General features: G+C 37.6%; 1 protein-coding gene across 1 annotated transcript; it reads left to right on the top strand.

Annotated features, from left to right (window-relative positions):
* The first annotated feature begins 8,280 nt into the window (after positions 1-8,280).
* Positions 8,281-22,024, top strand: LOC145664625 (uncharacterized). Its single transcript, XM_081731449.1, has 4 exons — positions 8,281-9,000; positions 17,670-17,841; positions 19,519-19,615; positions 21,896-22,024. The coding sequence occupies exons 1-4, from the start codon at positions 8,869-8,871 to the stop codon at positions 21,939-21,941; spliced, it is 447 nt and encodes a 148-aa protein (XP_081587575.1). The 5' UTR covers positions 8,281-8,868; the 3' UTR covers positions 21,942-22,024.
* The last annotated feature ends 526 nt before the right edge of the window (positions 22,025-22,550 follow it).

The following is a 22,550-nucleotide window of genomic DNA, read 5'->3' as shown; positions in this document are numbered from 1 at the left end:
CTTTGCACATGAATTCGACAGTAATATCGTTCGTATTTGACTTCTTTTACATGTCATCTTTACCTTATGGTAGGGGTGGTTTCAGTGTCTCGCTCCCATAACTATGGAGAAATTTCTATCAACGTAAGTATAATTATAAATTACCATTTGAAAAATAACTGTACAGGTAATCTTTTTCGGAGAGGAGTTCGTTAACTACTTTTCCGATATCAATGTATTGCCTTTTTTTTGCTTTCCATGCTGAAAATTGCAAAACGGCTCGACTTCATCTGCACAATTGTGCTATGAATATAGGTTTTAGTGGTTTAATTCACTGAATGCTCGCTTAGATGTTGCTCTCGTCAGACGAAAAGTGAGATACAGTTATAAAAGAAAATTGAAATGAAATATTTAAGTTTTACGTCTCATGATTATACCGATTACGCTAATGAAGGCATTGATGCTGAGAAATGAATGAAATCGTGGAATGAAGAAGTGGGAGGAAACGGGAGAAATCCGAGAAAACTCATGCATTCGGTGTTTGTCCATAATAAAGTTCATTCGGCGCGAGCGGGGATCGAACCAAGGACCCCATCCACCATAGGTAAAGATAGAAAAGAATAAGCGTCTAAACAAAAGCGGAACACTACTGTCAATGAGAGTTATATAAGATTAGATCTTTAGTTATTTCATTCTAAGTTAAAATTTCAATCAATCTTCTTCTTCATTACTGTTCGAAAACTTAAAGTTGTTGCTTCAAGAACGTGATAAATCTTTTCAATAGACTTCACAGACTATAGCTCCTTCACAACTTCTGTTTCATCTAAAGCTAAAGTAGTTGCATTTTAGTCATTGAGGAAAAAGTGTGAAATTATGTAAAAACCTCCAAAGTGGAATAACGAAACTTCAGTGGGCCCCATTTAGCTGTAGGCCTCCCTCACCACACTCCCGTTAGTTATGCCTGGTGCATTATACACTTTCATCCTTTTAGGATTATTTTCTAAGGCAGTACGAATCTTTTTTTTACGAGGCTGTGTCAATTGGGTTGTATTTGCTGGAACTGTTTTTTAAAGGAGACGAAAGATCTTGTACTCAAACACAAATCATGTTTTTCAAAGCTCTAATGCAAAACGAAACGAATCGTCGTATACATGTTACTTTTTTGAAGAGAAAAGGAGCAGAACATTGATTGCACAAACGTATAATGGTATCATTTGCTTGCAAATTTATAACTTATAAAAGGTGTTGGCTTGTTAGGTGAGGGCTTACAAGTAAGGGACCATATGGTTGTCGCACAAATCAGATGCAGACATACGCCGTCTGATTGAGCATGAAAAGATATGTAGAACACAGAAATTTAAGGTGCTAAGGGCCATAGGGAGAGGAGCGAGGAAAGAGGAAACATTGAGTGTCGGCAAAATTGAAGAAAGTCAGGAATGACGGGAAAAGTTAATTTCTTGCTAACAGGGAAAGAAAGTCAACCAAAAGAACGAAATTAAACATAACAATGGCATCAAGGACGAAGAAAGATCATAATCAGGGTTGCCATCCGGACCGCAGTGTTGCCAGCGCTGCATAACATTGATATGGAAGATATAGCACAGTATAGCAATTCATGCATAAGGAAAAATATTAGTAACACAAAAGACAATTGACAAGACTCTGTACAAGTGCGCAAAAAGGTTTAACCATAGTCGTGAGTGAATAATGTACATGAGGAAGGACGGTGATTGGGATGGACAGTACATTGCTTCCACACATGTATGTTCTTGTTTCGGAACCCAGTGGTAACTTTCCAGCGCGCATGGTCGCTGAATTCCCCAATGTGAAAGCATATGCAAGCAGATCACGAATATGACCAAACGGGATTTGCAAATCTTCCTGGAAGAAGTTTTGTGGCCCGATCTTCAGGGTAAGGATCGTGTTTTGCTTTTGGTTGACTCCTGGACTCCAAACGAGGATGACACTCTTTACAACATGACAGCTCCTGACGGTGTTCAGCTCTACAAAAAGCTGATTCCTTCGAAATGTACAGGCCTTATACAACCTGCTGATGTGCTCTTCTTTCGTCCATTCAAAAACATGGTGAAGTTCATCACAGATACGTTAGTGTTCTCCAGTATTAATGTGTGTCAACGTGAGAACTTTCTCCGCCTTCAGTCATTTGTTCATTACCAGTTTTCCTCTAGGCGATTCCAAAAGATGATACGCTTTGCGTTTTTCAAATGTGGCTACTCCAATGAACATCCTGGACATTTTGAAACTCCTTCCACATATTGCTTTGAAAAAGGACTCACAGAGGAATGCTGCAGAGACGCGTGTGACAAGCTTGCTTTCATCCGCTGTGCTCACTGCGAGAAATGTTTGTGTGTTGACCAGCATTCATTCGTGATCTTCACGTCAACTGCAATTAAACTACAAATGGTGCGTACTGTTCTCTATTTTCCTCCATTTGTATTCACGCGGGAGTAATATTCACTCACGACTACGTTAAACCTTTTTACGCACGTGTACAGAGTATTTTCAATTGTCTTTTGCGTTACTAATATTTTTCCTTGTGCATGAATTGCTATACTGTGCTATATCTTCCATATCAATGTTATGCAGCGCTGGCAACACTGCGGTCCGGATGGCAACCCTGATTATGATTTTTCTTCGTCCTTGATGCTCTTGTTATGTTTAGTTTCTTTCTTTTGGTTGACTTTCTTTCCCTGTTTGCACGAAATTAACTTTTCCCGTCATTCCTGACTTTCTCCAATTTTGCCGACATTCAATGTTTCCTCTTTCCTCGTTTCGCTCCCTATGGCCCTTAGCACCTTAATTTTCTGTGTTCTCCATATCCTTTCATGCTCAATTAGATGGCGTATGTCTGCATCTGATTTGCGCGACAACCATATGGTCCCTTACTTTTTAGTAAACGGGTTTTCTGCTGGTGGTCCTACGTTCGCATCACGTCCATTCTTGTTGCGTTTTTCTTTTAGATACACTGAGTTTGTGCATTACAGATCTTCAAGCTTGAACCAAATCTAATACCAGTTAGTGAATTAAAAGTAGCTGCCATTATTTTCAAATACGAGACGTTATTATATGCTTTTCGTTAGCTTCCAGTACTCAACTTTGATATCAACTCTTCCATCCTTCATTTAACTTATTTCTTGACGTGTTTTGTTACAAAATCCATGAACCGTGACAGAAAAATTGCTTTACCATTTAATGGTGACTGCTTTGAAAGCAAGTGCAAAGTATGAGAATTAAATTTGTCATCTGTGTAGTTTCGTGTGCAGAAGAAACAAACTTGTGAACCAAAGGTTTAAGAACAACTCAAGCTATTAATATAAGATTTGCCGAATATCATTCACTTATATCATCATAAAAGAAATACGAAAGATATTCTGAAACGAATAAATATAACATACAACTTTGCAAGCAGAGGCATAGAAACCTAACGTAACAAGACTAAAGACGAATCTTTCACAGCGTAGTGATCGTGGTTGAGGGGCAAGGCGCTCCACCAGTAATCTGGAGGTTCGTGGTTCGAATCCGTGTCGTGCATTTTTCTTTGCTTTAGGATTTTTGATGGCGATTGATCGACGATGACATACGTTTTATTATATTCAGATATTTGAATACTCGGATGTTTGAATACTTGAACTATCAAATCTTCAGGGATAATAATAATAATTATTATTATATCGTAGAAGATTAAATGCTAGGAGCTAATTATCGCTCCGGTCATACCGTTACAAGCAGAAACGTGACATTTGGCAAGAATATCTCGGTTTTGTTTAATGTTGCCCACCAGAAGAGAAATTTCTCATTTTTTTTTCTAAAACAAACAAAATAACATGAGAATTAACATCTTACATTCGAGACCGGATTACTGTAATTATAATAATCACGTCGCTTTGGAGATGACAATCGAAACGAGACGAACAGTATCGTAAACGTTTCTCGTCTTGTTACGATTCTCGAAATAGTGTATGTCCATTCTTCAAGTAACAATTGCTTTGTAAACTGAATCTTATAAACATTTTGTTACTTTGTATTTTACAGCTGTGTAGGTATTTTTTTAGCACAGCTTTTAAAATTACCTCTGCATATCCTAAAAATTAGTATATTATATGCCTTACTGTTGAGTGATATTCAATTATTTTTATTACAGTTATTTTTCTTAAAACATACAGTAGAACACTTTCTACATGTGGGTAGTTGGAGAAGTGTATCTTGAAGGTACGGAACCCCTTCTCCGAGATCCCTACGTTTAAGTAAGTTTTTCCAAATTTTAGGGTAACTTTAAAACTTTGAATACCATTATTATTATTATTATTATTATTATTATTATTATTATTATTATTATTATTATTATTACTGATAATTTGAGACCTAAATATTACGTCCTATTCCAATGCAAATAAGCATACTCTAGTTAAGAAAAATCAAAAGAAATTTGTTGGACCCTTTATAAGGATCAATTGCCTTATAAGATACTTTGTAAGGAAAGAGGGGGGATAGAAGGTGTCAGCTACTGGATAATATGAAAATCGAACCTTCGGATGGCTTAACAAAAAGTGAGTAGGATTTGTTTTCATCACGATACATAATAACGCGCTTTCTTTCGGTAAAAAACCTTGGATTATGTTTACGTTATAATTATATTTTAACAATATATATATATACCAAAAAATAGCTGGTATTTATCAATTTTGAATATATGGAACAAATATATGGAACGTGTTGAAAATGACGAACGGAAATATTATTATTATTTTTAGTAAGAGTGGAAGAACTTAGAAACTATTTCACAGTTTCGCTTCAGACAAATTTAGGGCTAATACCAGACCTTAATGATGACTGCTTTGTATTCATGAATTGTTTGCGAAACACGCGAAGTTTTCAGACAGTAGGAATTGAGAGTGTAGACTGTGATAGAAATTTCTCCATTGTTATGGGGGGAGACACTGAAACCATCTCTATCATAAGGTAAAGATGACATGTAAAAGAAGTCAAATACGAACGATATTACCCAGACAACACGTACCTGTACGGCACATGTGCACTTTCCATGCATAAGCCGTACATATGCACATGTTCATTTGTGTGGATGATGCATACATACATAACCCGTGCTTAAGCCGTACATGTGAATTTGCGTGGATGAAGCACACATACAGAACCCGGGCAAACACACATGTGCATTTGCGTGGATGAAGCACACGCACATAACCCGTGATTAAGTCGTGCATGTATACATGTGCACCTGCATGGATGAAACACACATTTATATAACCCGTGCTTAAGCCGTTATGTGCACATGTACATTTGCGTAGATGAAACACACCCACATAACCCGTGATTAAGTCGTGCATGTGCACATGTGCACTTGCATGGATGAAACACACATTTATATAATCCGTGCCTAAGCCGTTACATGCACATGTGCATTTGTGTGGATGCTGCACACGTACATAACCCGTGATTAAGAAGTGCACGTGCACATGTGCATTTCCATGGATGAAAAACATTATATAACACGCGCTTAAGCCGCTATATGCACGTGTGCATTTGTGTAGAATAGGCACACGTACATAACCAGTGATTAACAAGTGCATGTACACATGTGCACTTGCATGGATAAAGCACACACTTACATAACCCGTGCTTAAGCCGTTATGTACACATGTGCATTTGCGTAGATGAAACACACGCACATAACCCGTGATTAAGAAGTGCACGTGCACATGTGCATTAGCATGGATGAAACACACATTTATATAACCCGTGCATAAGCCGTGATATGCACATGTGCATTTGCGTGGATGAAGCACACGCACATAATCCGTGACTAAGTCATGCATGTGCACATGTGCAATTGCATGGATGAAGCACACATGTATATAACCCGTGCTTAAGCTGTTTCGTGCATATGTGCATTTGTGTAGAATAGGCACACGTACATAACCAGTGATTAACAAGTGCATGTACACATGTGCACTTGCATGGATAAAGCACACACTTACATAACCCGTGCTTAAGCCGTTATGTACACATGTGCATTTGCGTAGATGAAACACACGCACATAACCCGTGATTAAGAAGTGCACGTGCACATGTGCATTAGCATGGATGAAACACACATTTATATAACCCGTGCATAAGCCGTGATATGCACATGTGCATTTGCGTGGATGAAGCACACGCACATAATCCGTGACTAAGTCATGCATGTGCACATGTGCAATTGCATGGATGAAGCACACATGTATATAACCCGTGCTTAAGCTGTTTCGTGCATATGTGCATTTGTGTAGAATAGGCACACGTACATAACCAGTGATTAACAAGTGCATGTACACATGTGCACTTGCATGGATAAAGCACACACTTACATAACCCGTGCTTAAGCCGTTATGTACACATGTGCATTTGCGTAGATGAAACACACGCACATAACCCGTGATTAAGAAGTGCACGTGCACATGTGCATTAGCATGGATGAAACACACATTTATATAACCCGTGCATAAGCCGTGATATGCACATGTGCATTTGCGTGGATGAAGCACACGCACATAATCCGTGACTAAGTCATGCATGTGCACATGTGCAATTGCATGGATGAAGCACACATGTATATAACCCGTGCTTAAGCTGTTTCGTGCATATGTGCATTTGTGTAGAATAGGCACACGTACATAACCAGTGGTTAACAAGTGCACGTGCACATGTGCACTTGCATGGATAAAGCACACACTTACATAACCCGTGCTTAAGCCGTTATGTGCATATGTGCATTTGCGTGGATGAAGCACACGCACATAATCCGTGACTAAGTCATGCATGTGCACATGTGCAATTGCATGGATGAAGCACACATGTATATAACCCGTGCTTAAGCTGTTTCGTGCATATGTGCATTTGCGTAGATGAAACACACGCACATAACCCGTGATTAAGAAGTGCACGTGCACATGTGCATTTGCATGGATTTAAAACGCATTTATATAAGACGTGCTTAAGCCGTTATGTGCACATGTGCATTTGCGTGGATGAAGCACACGCACATAACCCGTGATTAAGAAGTGCATGTGCACATATGCATTCGCATGGATGAAACGCACATTTATATAACCCGTGCTAAAGCCGCTATGGGCACATGTGCGTTTGCGTAGATGAAGCACACGCACATAACCCGTGATTAAGAAGTGCACGTGCACATGTGCATTAGCATGGATGTAAAACGCATTAATATAACACGTGCGTAAGCCGTTATGTGCATAAGTGCATTTGCGTGGATGAGGCACACGTACATAACCAGTGATTAAGAAGTGCATGTGCACAAGTGCATTAGCATGGATGAAGCACACATTTATATAACACTGCTTAAGCCGCTACGTGCACATGTGCGTTTGCTTTGATGAAGCACACGCACATAACCCGTGATTAAGAAGTGCATGTGCAAATATGCATTCGCATGGATGAAACGAACATTTATATAACCCGTCCTTAAGCCGTTATATGCACATGTGCATTTGTATAGATGAGGCATACGTAGATAACCCGTGATTAAGAAGTGCACGTGCACATGTGCATTATCATGGATGAAGCACAGATGTGTATATCACGTGCTTAAGCCGTTATATGCACATATGCAGTTGTGTGGATGATGCACACGCACATAACCCGTGATTGAGAAGTGCATGTGCACATGTGCATTAGCATGGATGAAGCTCAGATTTGTATATCTCGTGCTTAAGCCGTTATGTGCACATATGCAGTTGTGTGGATGATGCACACGCACATAACCCGTGATTAAGAAGTGCATGTGCACATGTGCATTAGCATGGATGAAGCACACATTTATATAACCCGTGCATAAGCCGTGATATGCACATGTGCATTTGCGTAGATGAAGCGCACGCACATAACATGTGACTAAGTTATGTATGTGCACATGTTCACTTGCATGGATGAAGCACACATTTATATAACCCGTGTTTAAGCCGTTTCGTGCATATGTGCATTTCCGTAGAATAGGCACACGTACATAACCAGTGGTTAAGAAGTGCACGTGCACATGTGCACTAGCATGGATGAAAAACGCATTTATATAACCCGTCATTAAGCCGTTATATGCACATGTGCATTTGCATAGATGAGGCACACGTACATAACCCGTGATTAAAAAGTGCACGTGCACATGTGCATTATCATGGATGAAGCTCAGATTTGTATATCTCGTGCTTAAGCCGTTATGTGCACATATACAGTTGTGTGGATGATGCACACGCACATAACCCGTGATTAAGAAGTGCATGTGCACATGTGCATTAGCATGGATGAAGCACACATTTATATAACCTGTGCTTAAGCCGTTATGTACACATGTGCATTTGCGTGGATGCAGTACACATTTATATAACCCGTGCTTAAGCCGTTGTGTGCACATGTGCATTTGCACAGCTACTGCACATGTGTATGACACATTCGTAATACCGTGCAAGTGTATTTAGTTTCATTCTGCTAATATTTACATTAAATATGGCTATAGTATTTTTAATTGAAAGTTCAATTTTTTAAAAATTATTATATTACTCATTCTAAATAAACAATATAATGTAACCTGCATTTTTCGAAGGCTTAAGTACATTGGAATAAATATTCAATCAGATAAATCGACACGCTATAAATAGGCTCTCTCAGTAGCATAAAAAATGTGCAGTGTTCGCTTTGATGTAATAAATGACGTGAGAACCGAATAGACATGTGTCTGATTATATACATACAAAAAGATATGTAAATATAATAATCTTAATAAGATTATTATTGTTTGGAAGTAAAATATTATTTTTCTCTATTAGTTATTAATTTAATTTTTATTTCGAATCACGCATGCGCACTGGTTGGAGCTGTGTATTAGCCATGCACGGCGCGCTTATTTGTGTGGTCGGGTACGAGCTGTGGTGTGGTGGTGTTTGTCCAATGTTGTTGAAGGCGAAGAATTCAACATTATATTATAATCAGGTGAGTGATGAACTTAATTTTACTGTAATTTGTAAAATTTAATAAAGCACCCGTTTAAATAATAAAACTGGTGTTAATGTTGCCGTATACACATGCATCCTGTTCTTCTCAAGCAGTATTTATTAGTTGACATTTTATGTTTTTGGAGGGGACATTGAAGCTATAGATATACATTGAAGGCACTGTCATGATTTGTATCTCTTTAAAGAAAGATCTGCAAGAGTCATTATCACGTAGTCCTTTTAACATGAAATAAATTATGCATACATAACCCTACATTTGAAAGGAGGTAGTGTTCCAACGGCAGAACCTCCGAGATAATTTACAATCAAATCAAGGTATGCTAGTATCATTACCAAATCCAGAATGGGAATTAGGGGTAATAGTTAAAATAGGGAAGGTTCTAGATTACTGGTCCCCCATATAGATTAGTAGCTGGGTAGGTTTCTTTCTGTACTAAGTTTATGCATTTAACTTATACAGTATTGCCGAGCGAGCGTTAGCGAGTGAAGGCGGGTTAGAACCCCGCAGGGCACGTTGTTTTCTGTCTTTATTACTGCTCAATGGGAAGGGACCAGTAATCAAGAACCTTGCCGTTAAAATAGAACCTGATCGTATGCATGTATTTTTCTTGAGCCATCTTTTAAGAAAGGTATAAAGGCATTACTCGAGCAAACGGTTCTATGAAATTTACACGCATTTATTGCATTTTCCGGTTTCTTTTTGCAGAACATGCACTAAATGAGGAGCTAATGCATAAACCACGAACCAACTTGTCTAGGTGGCCACTAAAAAGCACGAATGCTATCTAACCGAATCAGGGCAGGAGCGCAGCAGGAGGCCCGAGCGGATCAAAGGGGTGCGTTCGTAGGGAGCAGGCGGGTCAGCAACAAGGGCATACGCATAAACGAGGATAGTGAAAACATACATTAAATATCTGCAATAATTTTTACCTTCAAAAGCACTTATATAATAGTAGTAATTCTTAATTTCAAAATGGCTTCACTGCTTTCCCGCGTACAAATGGTCTGCTGCGAGGAGGAATTCGTATGCTCTGAATTTTTACTTTTCTACACTTACCATGACGCTTGAAAAACTATAATACGACGCTCTTTATCACACGTATCGACGCTCTCTAATCGTATGCTTACATTATATCTATCGCAGTCGTCCATTGCTAACACGAACGGAACTTTCCCGCAGTTTATTTTCACCTTCTTCGCATTCTTGTATTCTTCCGCTTCAGTAAATAGTTACATGTAGAATACGTTCACTACCATTGAAAATGTATTTCAATATGATATCCACTGACAGAAATTACTTATATTTACACTCTGCTTCTTTTACGAAAAGTGTTTCACATCGTATTTTACCTATAAATTTTGTTTTCGGTAGAACCGCCTGCTCGAGTGAACCCATACAAGCATTTTTTTGAAGACCTTACTGCAACATGCAATATTTAAAAAGGATATCTGAATATAGATCGAATTGATTCAGGATATAGCTTAAGGGCAACTCTTTACTGTAGGTCTCACATGTAACATCTCCACTGTGACTTACTTCACAAAAGATAACTCTGCGAGGCAGGGTTGGTTTAAACCAGCTGGTTTTTCAGAAAAAAAAATGGTTTAAACAAGAAAGAAAAAAAAAAGAAAAAGAAAAATGTTTAAATCGTGTGAACTTTATGGTGACGTTTCCACATATCAAACCATCCGCATTACGTTTATCTACTTTTCACCTTTTAATCGAGGGGTCCCGTGTTCAATTCTCGGTCCATCTTTCAGGTGTAAAGCAAGTAGCAATTCGAGGTGTCTCTTTAAGCGAAAGTCTTCTCCGTGATAACGTTGGTATTTCATAAGGAATTTAAGCCTAAACATACGAAATAAAACCAAGTTATATATTTCTACTTGTTTTATAAAGAAGCCAAGGCTGCTTAAACATATTGATAGAAATTGGCAAAATTTATCAACTGCCTACGTAGCTTCCAACATCAGCTTGGATTTCACTTTGTTTTAATTTTATTGAATATCTACATACCCAATTTTTAATTTAATACCTCAGTTTTAGCCTAGTGATTATGATATGTTGACCTTCAAATTTTACACACAAATACATTTAAATAACAGGATTTTCCCAATGAAGTTTCCCGATTTATATATATAATTCTGTATAATGTTTTTACTTGTGTAACTGTTTGTCTTTTAGTCCTTCTGAAATGACTCTTGACTAGGGATGGCCACAAAGTTCCGGTTCCAGAACCGGTTCTTAGGAACCGGTTTCAGACTTGGATCCGAAAGCCCCCAAAGACCCGTAAAGGAGTCACAAATTTCACCTTCAAAACACTGCAAAGAGGACCATGCGCTTGTGCTCTCCCCGCCCAAACTCTCTTGTGCCCCCAGAAAACAATTTTGGTCCACCAGTTTTTTTTTTGTTTTTATTTTGGTCCACCAGTGTTTTTTGTTTTTATTTTGGTCCACCAGTGAGTGTTTAGCCAAATGAGTTGGCCAATTTGCCTGTTTAACCATTAAGTTTGCCAGTTACCCAGTTAATTTAGCTAAATGAGACAAGCGGCCGCCACCTGGGTGCCTGCCTGTCGCTTCCACCATTTCATCTAGCACACTGTTCACAGCCTTCCAGCAGCTCGTGTTTAGTGTAGGGATCGTCACAAAGTTTCGGTTCCAGACCTGGATCCGAAAACCCAGTTCCAGAACCGGTTACAGACCTGGATCCGAAGAACCGGTTCCGGACCTGGATCCGAAAAACCGGTTGTTGAACCGGATCTTCTAGAACCGGATCCGTTCAGACCCGAAAAACTGTTCCAACAGGAACCGGTTCTGGCCATCCCTACTCTTGACAATTATAGCTATTAACAAGCAAGCTTATGTAAAGATCAGTACAACGTATTTTTATCAAGAGTCCTTCGTGAGTGAGTCGGCAATCACATTTGTGACCAGTTAACCCCGGTTTCGTGTCCAAATGGACAATTTCTCTTGGATGTCTTTGAAGCTAGAACAGCTGGGGGATAGCCCAGTGCCTAGAATAGATAACTTGGTTTCAAATTTTATGCCCGAATGCAATCTCTTTGTCAAACCAAGGACCATGGGAGGGGGACCTCTCATAATTTGTACGTGAGAGATACTGGCGACCATCATTTTTGTATTGGCGAGTGAGTCTGACTTTGAAATTTTGCGCCCTGTTGTCTGTTATGCTATTGTCATTTTCTCTCTCTCTCTCTCTCTCTCTCTCTGTAATAATGCACGAAATTTGCACTTCACAAAAAAATCAAAGCTCTGTTCAGTCATGTCTTTAACCCGTTATGTAGATTCTTACAAAAAATAAAGTAGTACGAGAAAAAGCACAATCTTATCAAAAAAGAGCTGAGTTTGAATGATTTATGAGTGTTATCTAGTTAGGATATTTTTTCCTTCACTGCTATTAAATTTTTCATAGTCACTTATGAATCTTTGTAAATAGTGAATTGAAAAAATGAAATGAAATCTTTGAGTTTTACGTCCCACGGTTATGCCGGTTAGGCTAAAGGAGACGGTGATAATGAGAGATGAGTAAAATGGTGGAATGAAGAAAGTGGGAGTACCCCGAGAAAACACACGAGCACGGTGTTTGTCCACCACAAAGCTCACTTGGCGGGGGCTGGGATCGAACCCGGGACCCCAAGCACCAGAGGTGAACGCTCTACCACTGAGCCACCGCGCCTCCCAAATAGTGAATTGAAACTAAATTGTCCACAATTATGTAAATGGATTGTGTGTGCTAGATTTGACTTTAAAACTTGTTTTGAGAACACACAAAATTTAAATTTGAGCATATTACAAATGTGATTTGACGCGAAATAACTGTGTAGTAATATGTAAGAAAGATATGGTAAAAATTGAAGTGTTTTCTTTCATAATACTTTCACTTTCTTAAATGTGGGAAACTAGGTCGTATCTACATACTATAATTTTTTCGCTATTTTTGGAAACTAATAGGAAGTTTTTAATTATGTATACGACAAACGCCATGAGATATTTATTATTTGTCCACACGGGCCAGTTAATTTATATATATTAGTATGGCGCTAAATACGTTGTACAACTGTTAGGTGTTACACTACCGAAAACGTGAGAAAATTAACTTTAAGGATCCATGGCTCCAGTACTATGGGACCAATCGTGGTCGGGTCAAAGCGTCACATAGGAACTAGTATGTGTCCTATCCAAATATCCACGTTTCAGAATCGTGCGGCATTTGCGCATCAATTTCTGTACAGGCAGTTGATTAGTACTTCAAATTTCCGGAGCATTTCCGAAATGCCTCTCTAAGCTTTAATGCGCAAATGCCGCACGATTCTGAAACATGGATATTTGAATAAGGCACACACTAGTTCCTAAGTGATGTTATGCAGGGCTCCCAGCTGTCCTCTTTTTCCTATTTTTTCTTATTTGTTTGGAAATGTGTGTATATTTGTCCTATATTTTAATCTTCTCCTATATTTCCTATATTTTTAGTGATTGCATTATTAAAAATACAAGCCAAAGACAGTTCCAGTGATGATTTAAGTTGCTACATATTAGCAATATGCTAAATAAGTCATAGCATTTTTTAAGGGACAAGTCACTAATCCTCACTATTACTTTTTTTTAAAAAATTTGCTCTTTACTATCCTCCTCTGTTCATTTTTTTTTTCTGTTTCCTATGTGCTTATTCTTCCTCAATGAAGCTTAGCTGAGGAACCTTACCGTGCTCCAGACTCTTGTAACGCAAGCTGTGTTAGCATTTTCTTTCAGCAGTGTGTGCAGCAGTATTGTTTCGGCATTAAGGTGTGTTGGTATTCACCAACATATCCCAACGTCTTCCAATATTGCTGTACATAATATGCAAGGTCCACACGCGTCCTGGAAACCCTGGAAATAAAAGTGTTTCGTAAAAACGTCCTGAAAAGGTCACGGAAAACGTCCTGACGAGAACTTTCTGGAACTTCAAGATTTCCATTGAAAGTCAATGAAAATCCTCAATGTTGTTAGAAGCTCTGTTGTAGGGGAAGGGAGGGTAAGTTGACGATAGTAAGCTTCTATGCATGTTTTGTCAGCCTTGTGTTGATGAAATGTTTCGATTTTATGTTCACGGCAATTATTAGACTTTCGTTTTACTCTGTTAATTGTTTGATGGTTTTAAATTCAAAAGTTACGATAATATTTCACTTTTATTGACCCCATATCATTTTCGTCATCTTACCCTCCTATGCGGGTAAGATGACTTCCATAGGTGGGTAAGATGACGGGACAAAAAGCGAGAACAGAACTGGACTGATTATTGTATTTCAAACGCAGTATTTTGCAGAATACACAAATAATAACATGAATAGAAGAATATGAACACAAGCGCAATGTGATTTCAAGGACAAAAGTCACATATGTATGCTTTGAATTTTGCTTCTGTTACAGACAATTCAGTACAAGCAACATGGGCTCAATTCTGACACATATTACAAGCGAACCACGTTTCACTTTTACCATATTCATTACATACTACACACACTTCTTCCCCCAAAACATCGGAATCGTCGTCTTCGTCCATATGTCACTGATATAGAAGAGTCAGAGGAGTCGACTGAATGCATGTCTTCTTTGTATACTACGGAGATTTGTCTTTTCGTTTCCGTGTTCCTTTTTTCTGGGTACGCGTATCTTCTTTTGTCTTCTTTTTCGCTTATTTCCCGGCTTTCCTTTCTTTCAGAGTTCTTTTGACAGGACTGCTGGTGATAAGCAACGAAGGCAGCTTCTTTCGCTGTTTCCTTCCTTCGTTAACTGCTTTAAGAAGAAGGGGTAGACCATTGTATGATTTCACATTTGAGGTCCAGGGTCTGCATGAGATGGTCCGGGTTCAAAAATGGAAGAATCGGGTTGATGCAGGTTCAGATTGTATTTGGTTAGATTGCGGAAAGGAAGGAGACAATTTTGGAATAGAAGGTTTAGGTACTGATACAGATGATGCATATGCTGAGTTAGACATTGTAGTTGTTGAATGTTCCGTGGCATTTATTTCAGTTGCTGCGGTCGCTGTAACTTCAGGAACATATTGGTTTTCGGTTGTCAATGATGGCTCGAAATCAGAATCACTGAAAATCTGAAAATTTAATGGCACTAACCCTGTAGCACGGAAACCCTTTACTGCGTGACTGATCGTGGCCACCCTACTATATGCCACGCCACATTGAATGGCAGCAACATTCTTTATGCTGATTCTCTCACCTGGAGGAGCCATCAAGTAGTCATCACAAGCACGGCTATATGCAGTTTTCAATGAACCATACAGAGCAACATCCAAAGGCTGCATCCGGTGGCTTGTGTGCGGAGGAAATCCTAAGAGGCTAATATGATTTTCTCTGCACACGTAAACTGCCTGTAAGGTAATATGGGATGGGACTCATTCCAGATACCAGCAGAGCCAGGAGGAGCATTGTTCAAAAAGTGTTCCTGCATACGCACCTTGGGGAAAATAAAGAATGGTGAGACGTAGTTGCCAACAGCACTAAAACGACAACCTACACTTACATTCACACCTCTTTCAGCAGAAGAAACTTTAATTACTCTTCGATTTCCTTTTGAACTTAATACGTTTGGGGTTTTCGTGGGTACAGTTGAACAGCCCGTTTCATCCATGTTAAAAATCTGATGAGATTCAAAGTGTTTCTCATTTAAAACATCTTTATAGACATTAAAGAATGATTCAACATTTGTTTTATTGAAAACAGTTAGCCTCCCTGCAGATGTAGTTCCGCTTTTCGCAGAGAGAAATGAAATTTATTCATAAAGGTCTTGATGAAGTCCTTGCTGGCCTTCTTTTCTTGGTTGAATCGGTGATGAATCTTCATAGTCTCAACATAGTCATAAACTATTCTTCCAAATTGCTCCCTTGTTAGGCTCACGCAGCTCGGGCAAGATGACGAATTCGCCATCTTGTCCGCCTATTTGATTCGTCATCTTACACGAAACAGCCATTTTTTATTGCAAAAGAGACAAATCTGCCATCAAGTTATTTCTGAGTTACATTGAGCTATTGATGTAATTAATATACTACATTGTTTCGAAAAAACAGAAATCATGTCCTGGGGACTTTCCACAATAGCTTCAGACGTTATTTTCTGACACCGGAATCTTACAACGAACCGACGTGCAAACAGTCAAACCACTCCTGGTCAACTGGAACACGGCCGATTGGAATAGTTTCTATCTCCCAACACGTGTGGCACTAGTGCCTTCCGAACCGCATGAAGGCTGTGTTGCCATATCACTTCAGGATTCTGAAATTGACAATTCGTCATCTTAAACACCTCGTCAACTTACCCTCCTTTCCCCTATCTTTTCTAGAGCACAAAGGTGAAAAATCCAGGAGTCTGAAATAGTTACCTATAATGAGCAACCAAGACAATATTACGTGAGTAGACATTTATAGACTTTATAACATTTCAGAAAATAAATTGTTTTCACAGAAATTAGTTATGTAGCGCTCCCTAGCAGAATGCTCCCGATTTTTGGTGACTGAATTTGATCTAACTTTGACCTAAGTTTTCCGGAGATACATAGATTATCTCCACTTTATAGGTTCAGATTCGCGTACATCCTGTATGAGATTTACCATTGTTATTTTTTTTTCCTACTAGATAGCACCATTAATACTCCTCATTGTGAATATAAACAACTAAAAGTAGTACTGATGGCACAGTCCGTCAATCTTCTATTTCAGTGTTCTAACTTATTAAATTAAAAAAAAAAAAAAAAATTCGTCGCTTTGCATGAGTAAGGTTGTGAATTTACGAAATACATATTTTTCTGAAGTCATGGCAATTGTATTAATTTGAAAGGGATGTTTGTATGATACTTTTTATATTGCTACTCTCACTATTTCATTGTAATAATAGAATATTGAGTGTCTGTTATTTATCTTATTGTGCTCTGAAATTAAACTTCACTTTCTGCTCACTTTTATATTGACTGTTCGCTTCTATATTCATGTGTAAGACAAAAACTTGACATTTACAACATTGGTGCTGAATACTAAATTGTCGTAAGAGTTGACATTTTGAAGTTATTAAATACGTTTCATCCGTATGCATGTTTTTTTCTATAAGTTAAATTGTGTAAAAAGTTTTCAACAACTAAGAATGTATGTGTATATTGACTATGTATATGTATAATTTTATCAAATTTGCAGAATTAAGACACATTCAAAAAGTCACACATTAAAGAATTATCTTCTTTAGCGATCATGGGAACTCGGATAGTACTACATTCCTCCACATGCTCTATGAAGTAAAAACAGTGGAGTTGGCAAAAATGTAATGCATTTCCTAGGTTGGTTTCTTCAGCAAACAAACGAAAGTAACATTGAAAAAAAAAAAACTACCAATAACATTGATTGTTTAAAAGTAAGATGTATTAATCTATCCAAATTGGATCCTAGTTTTCATCAGATTTGCTGATTTATTTTTGCCACCACATTTCACATCATATAAAAGATATGTAACCTTGACAGATAACTTAATCACAAGAAATAATTTATGGTGATTATTTGCTCTAACATTAACTAAATATTGAAAAATATTATTTATATGCATGAAATTTTTTCGCTGCATTAACACAGCACAATCGATACAATGTTACTTTCAGTTTCAAATGTTGGCGAGTGGTGGAAAAACTCCAAAACAACTAGCACAGAATATTCTTCGTCGTGTCGTGGTGGATGAAGTTGCTGAGCTGTATAGCCTCACAGGAAAGTCGGGAATAAATTGTGTGAGGAAGCTGTCGTTTGTGGAGACACAAACCTACAAGTTTATTGTTGGTAAGAGTTTTTTGTGCATTTTTTTTTAATCGTGATCGCATTGTCTTCAATGCTTGATAGTTTATAGGGTGTTTATTGGGAAAGGGCAATAATTAGGTTGTGCTCAAGCATGTCCAGAACAAGAAGTCCATATAAACTTTGTTTCAGGGATATTACTATATGAATTTGGTACATGTGGACAAGGAAATGTGTACATTGGAGTTACGTTGAAACAGTTTCATTAATTTTATGTTCCCGCTGTTATTTACCAACACTGTACACCTTTTCTTTCAACCACCCATACAGTAGCCCAAGGGTGTTAGAACAGGTGCCTAGGTGGCCATTAGACTAGCCCAAAACATCCAATCCAACGACTAGTATTTTGCGTGAAGGCACTGGGTGATAGTCGAGTGAAAACGGTTCACCGTCCATTTGGTATCACATGATGCGTAGAAAGAATACTATCCTCCAAATACGGAGGGAAAGTATTTTGCAAAAGATGAAGGTATGGTGCACTGTCAACACGAAAGTTCCATCTGGTAACTGTTCGCATGAAGCATGTTGGTTTTCCGCGGACCATTGGTGCCAATTATGAGTAGTGTTAATCCTGTAGTATCCTCCTCAGTCCTCTTTACATTAGTTACCATTCTCGTGTCTTATAGTATCACAGTACGCATTTCAACATAATTGCAGTGTACCCTTGTCACCATGCATTAAACTTCATGTAGTGATATATCTGAAACAAAGGTTTAAAACGTATATGTTTATGTAAACTTGATTGTTGTAGTCGACAAATCTGACCGCCTCTCAAATTATTGACCTTTCCTCCTGAAGCACCCTGTATATTGTTTCTTTTTGAGTAACAAATTGTTCTTTGATATAAAATATACTGTTTTGCAATAGAATGTAAGTTGAGTGTTTGTAGTAACACAGACCCCACCAAAAACAAAACAAACAGAAGAAAAGTGAGATGAGTACAGTTATGTTTAATTATTTCAATAAGTGAGGAATTTTTAATTTGATAGGTTCTTTTTCTGGCGTTAGTAGAAGCCATAAAATTCTACTATATTTACTCAATTATACCGCTGAATTGTTCCAAATTTTATTACCTTAAAACAATGATTCTCATTATAAACAATAATTTTGAAAGGCATGTGAAACATGGCCGTTGGTTCAATTCCAGATCACACAAAATATTTCCAATCCTCTCCCCACATTATTTAAACTTGTAAGACGAAAATATCATACGTCGTATATGCTTTGTAATGACTGCACTTTTTTATTTACTTAAAAAGTCACTGACAATTGCTGCAAATGATAAAAATGTCAATTAGATTGAGAGGGGAGTCATTGGTGTGGTGAGTGACTCACTGCTGGGAATGACAATTTCAGTAATCTTCAATACAGAGAGGCAGTGGGAGGGGGGGAAAATCGGAGCATAAACTTCTCTGTATGCTGTATGCGAAATAGTTTTTCTTTATCTGTTCCGTATAAAAATTGCGTGAAGTATTATACTCTCGTAAATACAGCAAATATCTCATTACCAAGGTATCATTCAGACGGAAAAGGATTGCATACCAAAATTGTTGTTAGGGTTTCTCTTTCTCACTTTTGATGTTCTTATTTTAGGATTTAAGTTTACTAATGAATGTATAATTTCATATATATCAACATAGTCATATGTACATTTTTTTCTAGCATCTGCAAAGAAATTATATCCTGAGTGTTCGGAGGAGCAAATCAGGGAAGCGATAAGTGATTGGCTGCACCACGCCAAAACAAGGAGGTCACGAAGGTACGTATCACCTCTGATGTTTGGTTTTCATGTATTCGTAAGCCTTTATTTTAATATTTACATGCAATTTTGCAGCAGTTTTCAAAATAAGAACGGTTAACAAGTGGTCTCCAAGCTTTAAATTGTCACTATAATCTACATCAGAAGTCGGCAACAGGGCGGACATTTTTGCATACTTGGGACCTAGCGGGCAAGGAGGTGCGGAACTGTGCTTTTACCTTGAAATATGTGCGAGTAGCTAACGGAGTATAAAATGTGTTTGCTCTCGTAGGTAATTTATAAGCAGAAAAAAAAACCTTTGACGCAGTCATTCTTTCAACTTTATTCTCTATAATTTATACGCACCTATTCTCAACGTGTATATTAACGCTCTCCAGCGGCGTTCTCATTTTCAAAGGGGACACTAGAACAAAACTGGGCGATTCGGGGGTGTTTGAGATTTCATGATCTTTAAGACTTTTTTCTTATTCTGCGAGAACGATTATGTATTTTACAAACTATTAGAAATTTGTAGACTTATATGACACAAACAAACTTTTTCTTTTTTTTAAAGGTTAATATCGACGGAAAAGAGAGGAACATTTCATTTTTTTTTTTCGTCTTGTACAGTGTTCAATATAAATATCGCAACTCGACTACAGTTTTAAGATTTTATCTTATGCAATACATTTGAAATCAATGTTCTGCAGGTTGCTGCATAATCAATCTAACCTTAAACTAACGCCTGATAGGCAGGTAACCAGCGAAATATTGATTTCAAATGCATAAATTAAAGTATTGTACTACTATAGAGTTGCGATATTTATGTGGAACACTGTACCACCTGATGATAAAAAGAAATTGACTCATTGATAGTAAAAGAAATGTTTCTTAAGAATCTTACTAGTATTGTTTAAATTCAAAATGTACATTATATTAGTTGAAAAAAAGAAGAAACCTTTACGTCAGGATTGCAACGCTGAGTTAGGAAGGAGGATAATCCGATGTCCCGTCATTGCACTATTCGATTTACAGGCACGCAGACAGAGAATATGGATTTTGCCGATCGCTTATCTAGGATATAGGATCTTTTTTTCTTACACAAATTTGCCACTGTGTTTTTGCATATTTTGGGTTAAATTTTAAGCAGTACTTAGTCTTCCAGTGTCTCAGTATCTAGTAACATGACTTGAAATATGAATATCTAAAAAAATTTATTAATAATGCCATTGTACTTGATAGCAATAAGATTTATAAATTTGTTTCACTGTGAGTCATATAAGTCAGGGGCGCACTGACAGGAAGTCCGTCGGATCTGAACCCCTATAACGTTTAATTTGTATGAAAATGAATATAATTTCAAGGGCAGGTACGTAACTTATTTGCATTTCATACTCTAAACCATCCTCGGCCGCTCGCAGAGAGGAATACAGAGTGCACTACTGTATATACTTCTGCCTATCTTGCATAACGTGGTAGAGATCAGCCAGTTATATACAATTGATAATATGGAAAAGGCAACGTTTTTATTGGTTGTTCATGCCACAAAAATAAATCTTTTTCATCTTGCTTGCTTCTCTGAATATTGTTTCTTACTTTCAACCCACTTCCCGTAGCTTAGGTAACATAAAACTTCCATTTGTGCTAGATTTTTCTTCGTTATGCGTTGCCTCACAGCTTTCGTCTTCATTTTGAACTTTTCAGAAGGCATTCGAAGTGTAGTGTTTCGATCATCCGTGAACATTCACCTCAATTTCTCTACCAAATTCACTTCTCATAGTTCTTACTGCATCCAGTCTTGAGTTTATTCTCATCCTTCACTGTCCGTACGAATGAGCACGGGGTGAACAAGCATGCTCATACATTTACTCCTGTTGTAATAACTCAGTTTTACGTGTACTTAAACCCACACTTGTCAATGTCATTCAAGGTCAGTGCATTTAGTACCATTTACTCATGAGATGTTCTACCAGTGTTTTCAACACACGTTTGCACAGGATTGCCACCTGTCGATAAAAAGCCAGCCTCGTTTTCAAATTGCTAATTTAAATACTCTTACTGGAATTGATTCAATACCCTAAGAAATCTTATTTCAGAGATGCTGATGGTGGTGATTTATTGAGCTTAAATGGTAGTCTTTAGCTTTGTTTCTGGAGAAAATGGTATGGCATGTATAATTTGGATGGACCATATTTAAATTCTTAATCTCAAACTATGCTAAGAATATGACTGTGATTTAGTTTAAATAGATTGATTTAGTGTCTGCACTTACTGTATTACTTTTAAAACTTCTCTTTACAGGATGCAGAGGACTGAGGCCAAGGATTTATCGGAGAAAGTAAATTAAAAGAAAGAAAAAAAACTACAACCATCTTGTAGATTACTTTTTATATTTAATAAGAAATAAATGTATAGATATATATATAATCAGTTGTTATCAATGTTGTAATACCTACTATTTCCATAAAATTACAGCGGAGTTGCACCAAGTTACGGTTAATAGAATATATAAACATTTTTGCACTTGGATTTTGTTTAAAATCTAGTTTCACTTGTGATTGAGTTGAGGCCACTTTGCTTTATCAAGCATATATTTTAAATCTGAAATAGCTCCATGATGGCTTTTGATGAAATCATACTATGTAAAAGCTATGTTGACAAACCAAGCACTGTATTAAAAGAAAAAAATATATATGCAAACCACAACTGTTTATAAGTTCAGAACCTAATTATTCAGACAAGTATGAGTTTTTTCTTTCTTAATATTTTCAGTATCATATATAGGGGTCGGAAGTTAAAGATAGTTTTTCCCAAGTGCCCGAAGGTAAGAGGAACACCATAATATATGTTAATTTCGGGTCATTTTAGGCCAGAAAATGCTTAGTTTTAAGTCATATTTGGCTTATTGGTCCCCATTTCCCTTTAAGTCTTAACAGCTGGTTTTGGTACTTGACCT

The sequence above is a fragment of the Thermobia domestica genome, chromosome 11 (genome assembly GCF_964235325.1).
Source record: "Thermobia domestica chromosome 11, izTheDome1.hap1.1, whole genome shotgun sequence".
Taxonomy (NCBI): Eukaryota; Metazoa; Arthropoda; class Insecta; order Zygentoma; family Lepismatidae; genus Thermobia; species Thermobia domestica.
This window is presented reverse-complemented; position numbering and strand designations above follow the sequence as displayed.

What these genes read in the sequence shown, in the direction of transcription:
- LOC145664625 (XM_081731449.1), top strand. Translation starts at nt 8,869, where the DNA reads ATGCGCACTGGTTGGAGCTGTGTATTAGCCATGCACGGCGCGCTTATT. An exon ending in CAACATTATATTATAATCAG is followed by an intron (nt 9,001 to 17,669) that starts GTGAGTGATGAA and finishes TGTTACTTTCAG; the next exon opens with TTTCAAATGTTGGCGAGTGG. An exon ending in AACCTACAAGTTTATTGTTG is followed by an intron (nt 17,842 to 19,518) that starts GTAAGAGTTTTT and finishes ATTTTTTTCTAG; the next exon opens with CATCTGCAAAGAAATTATAT.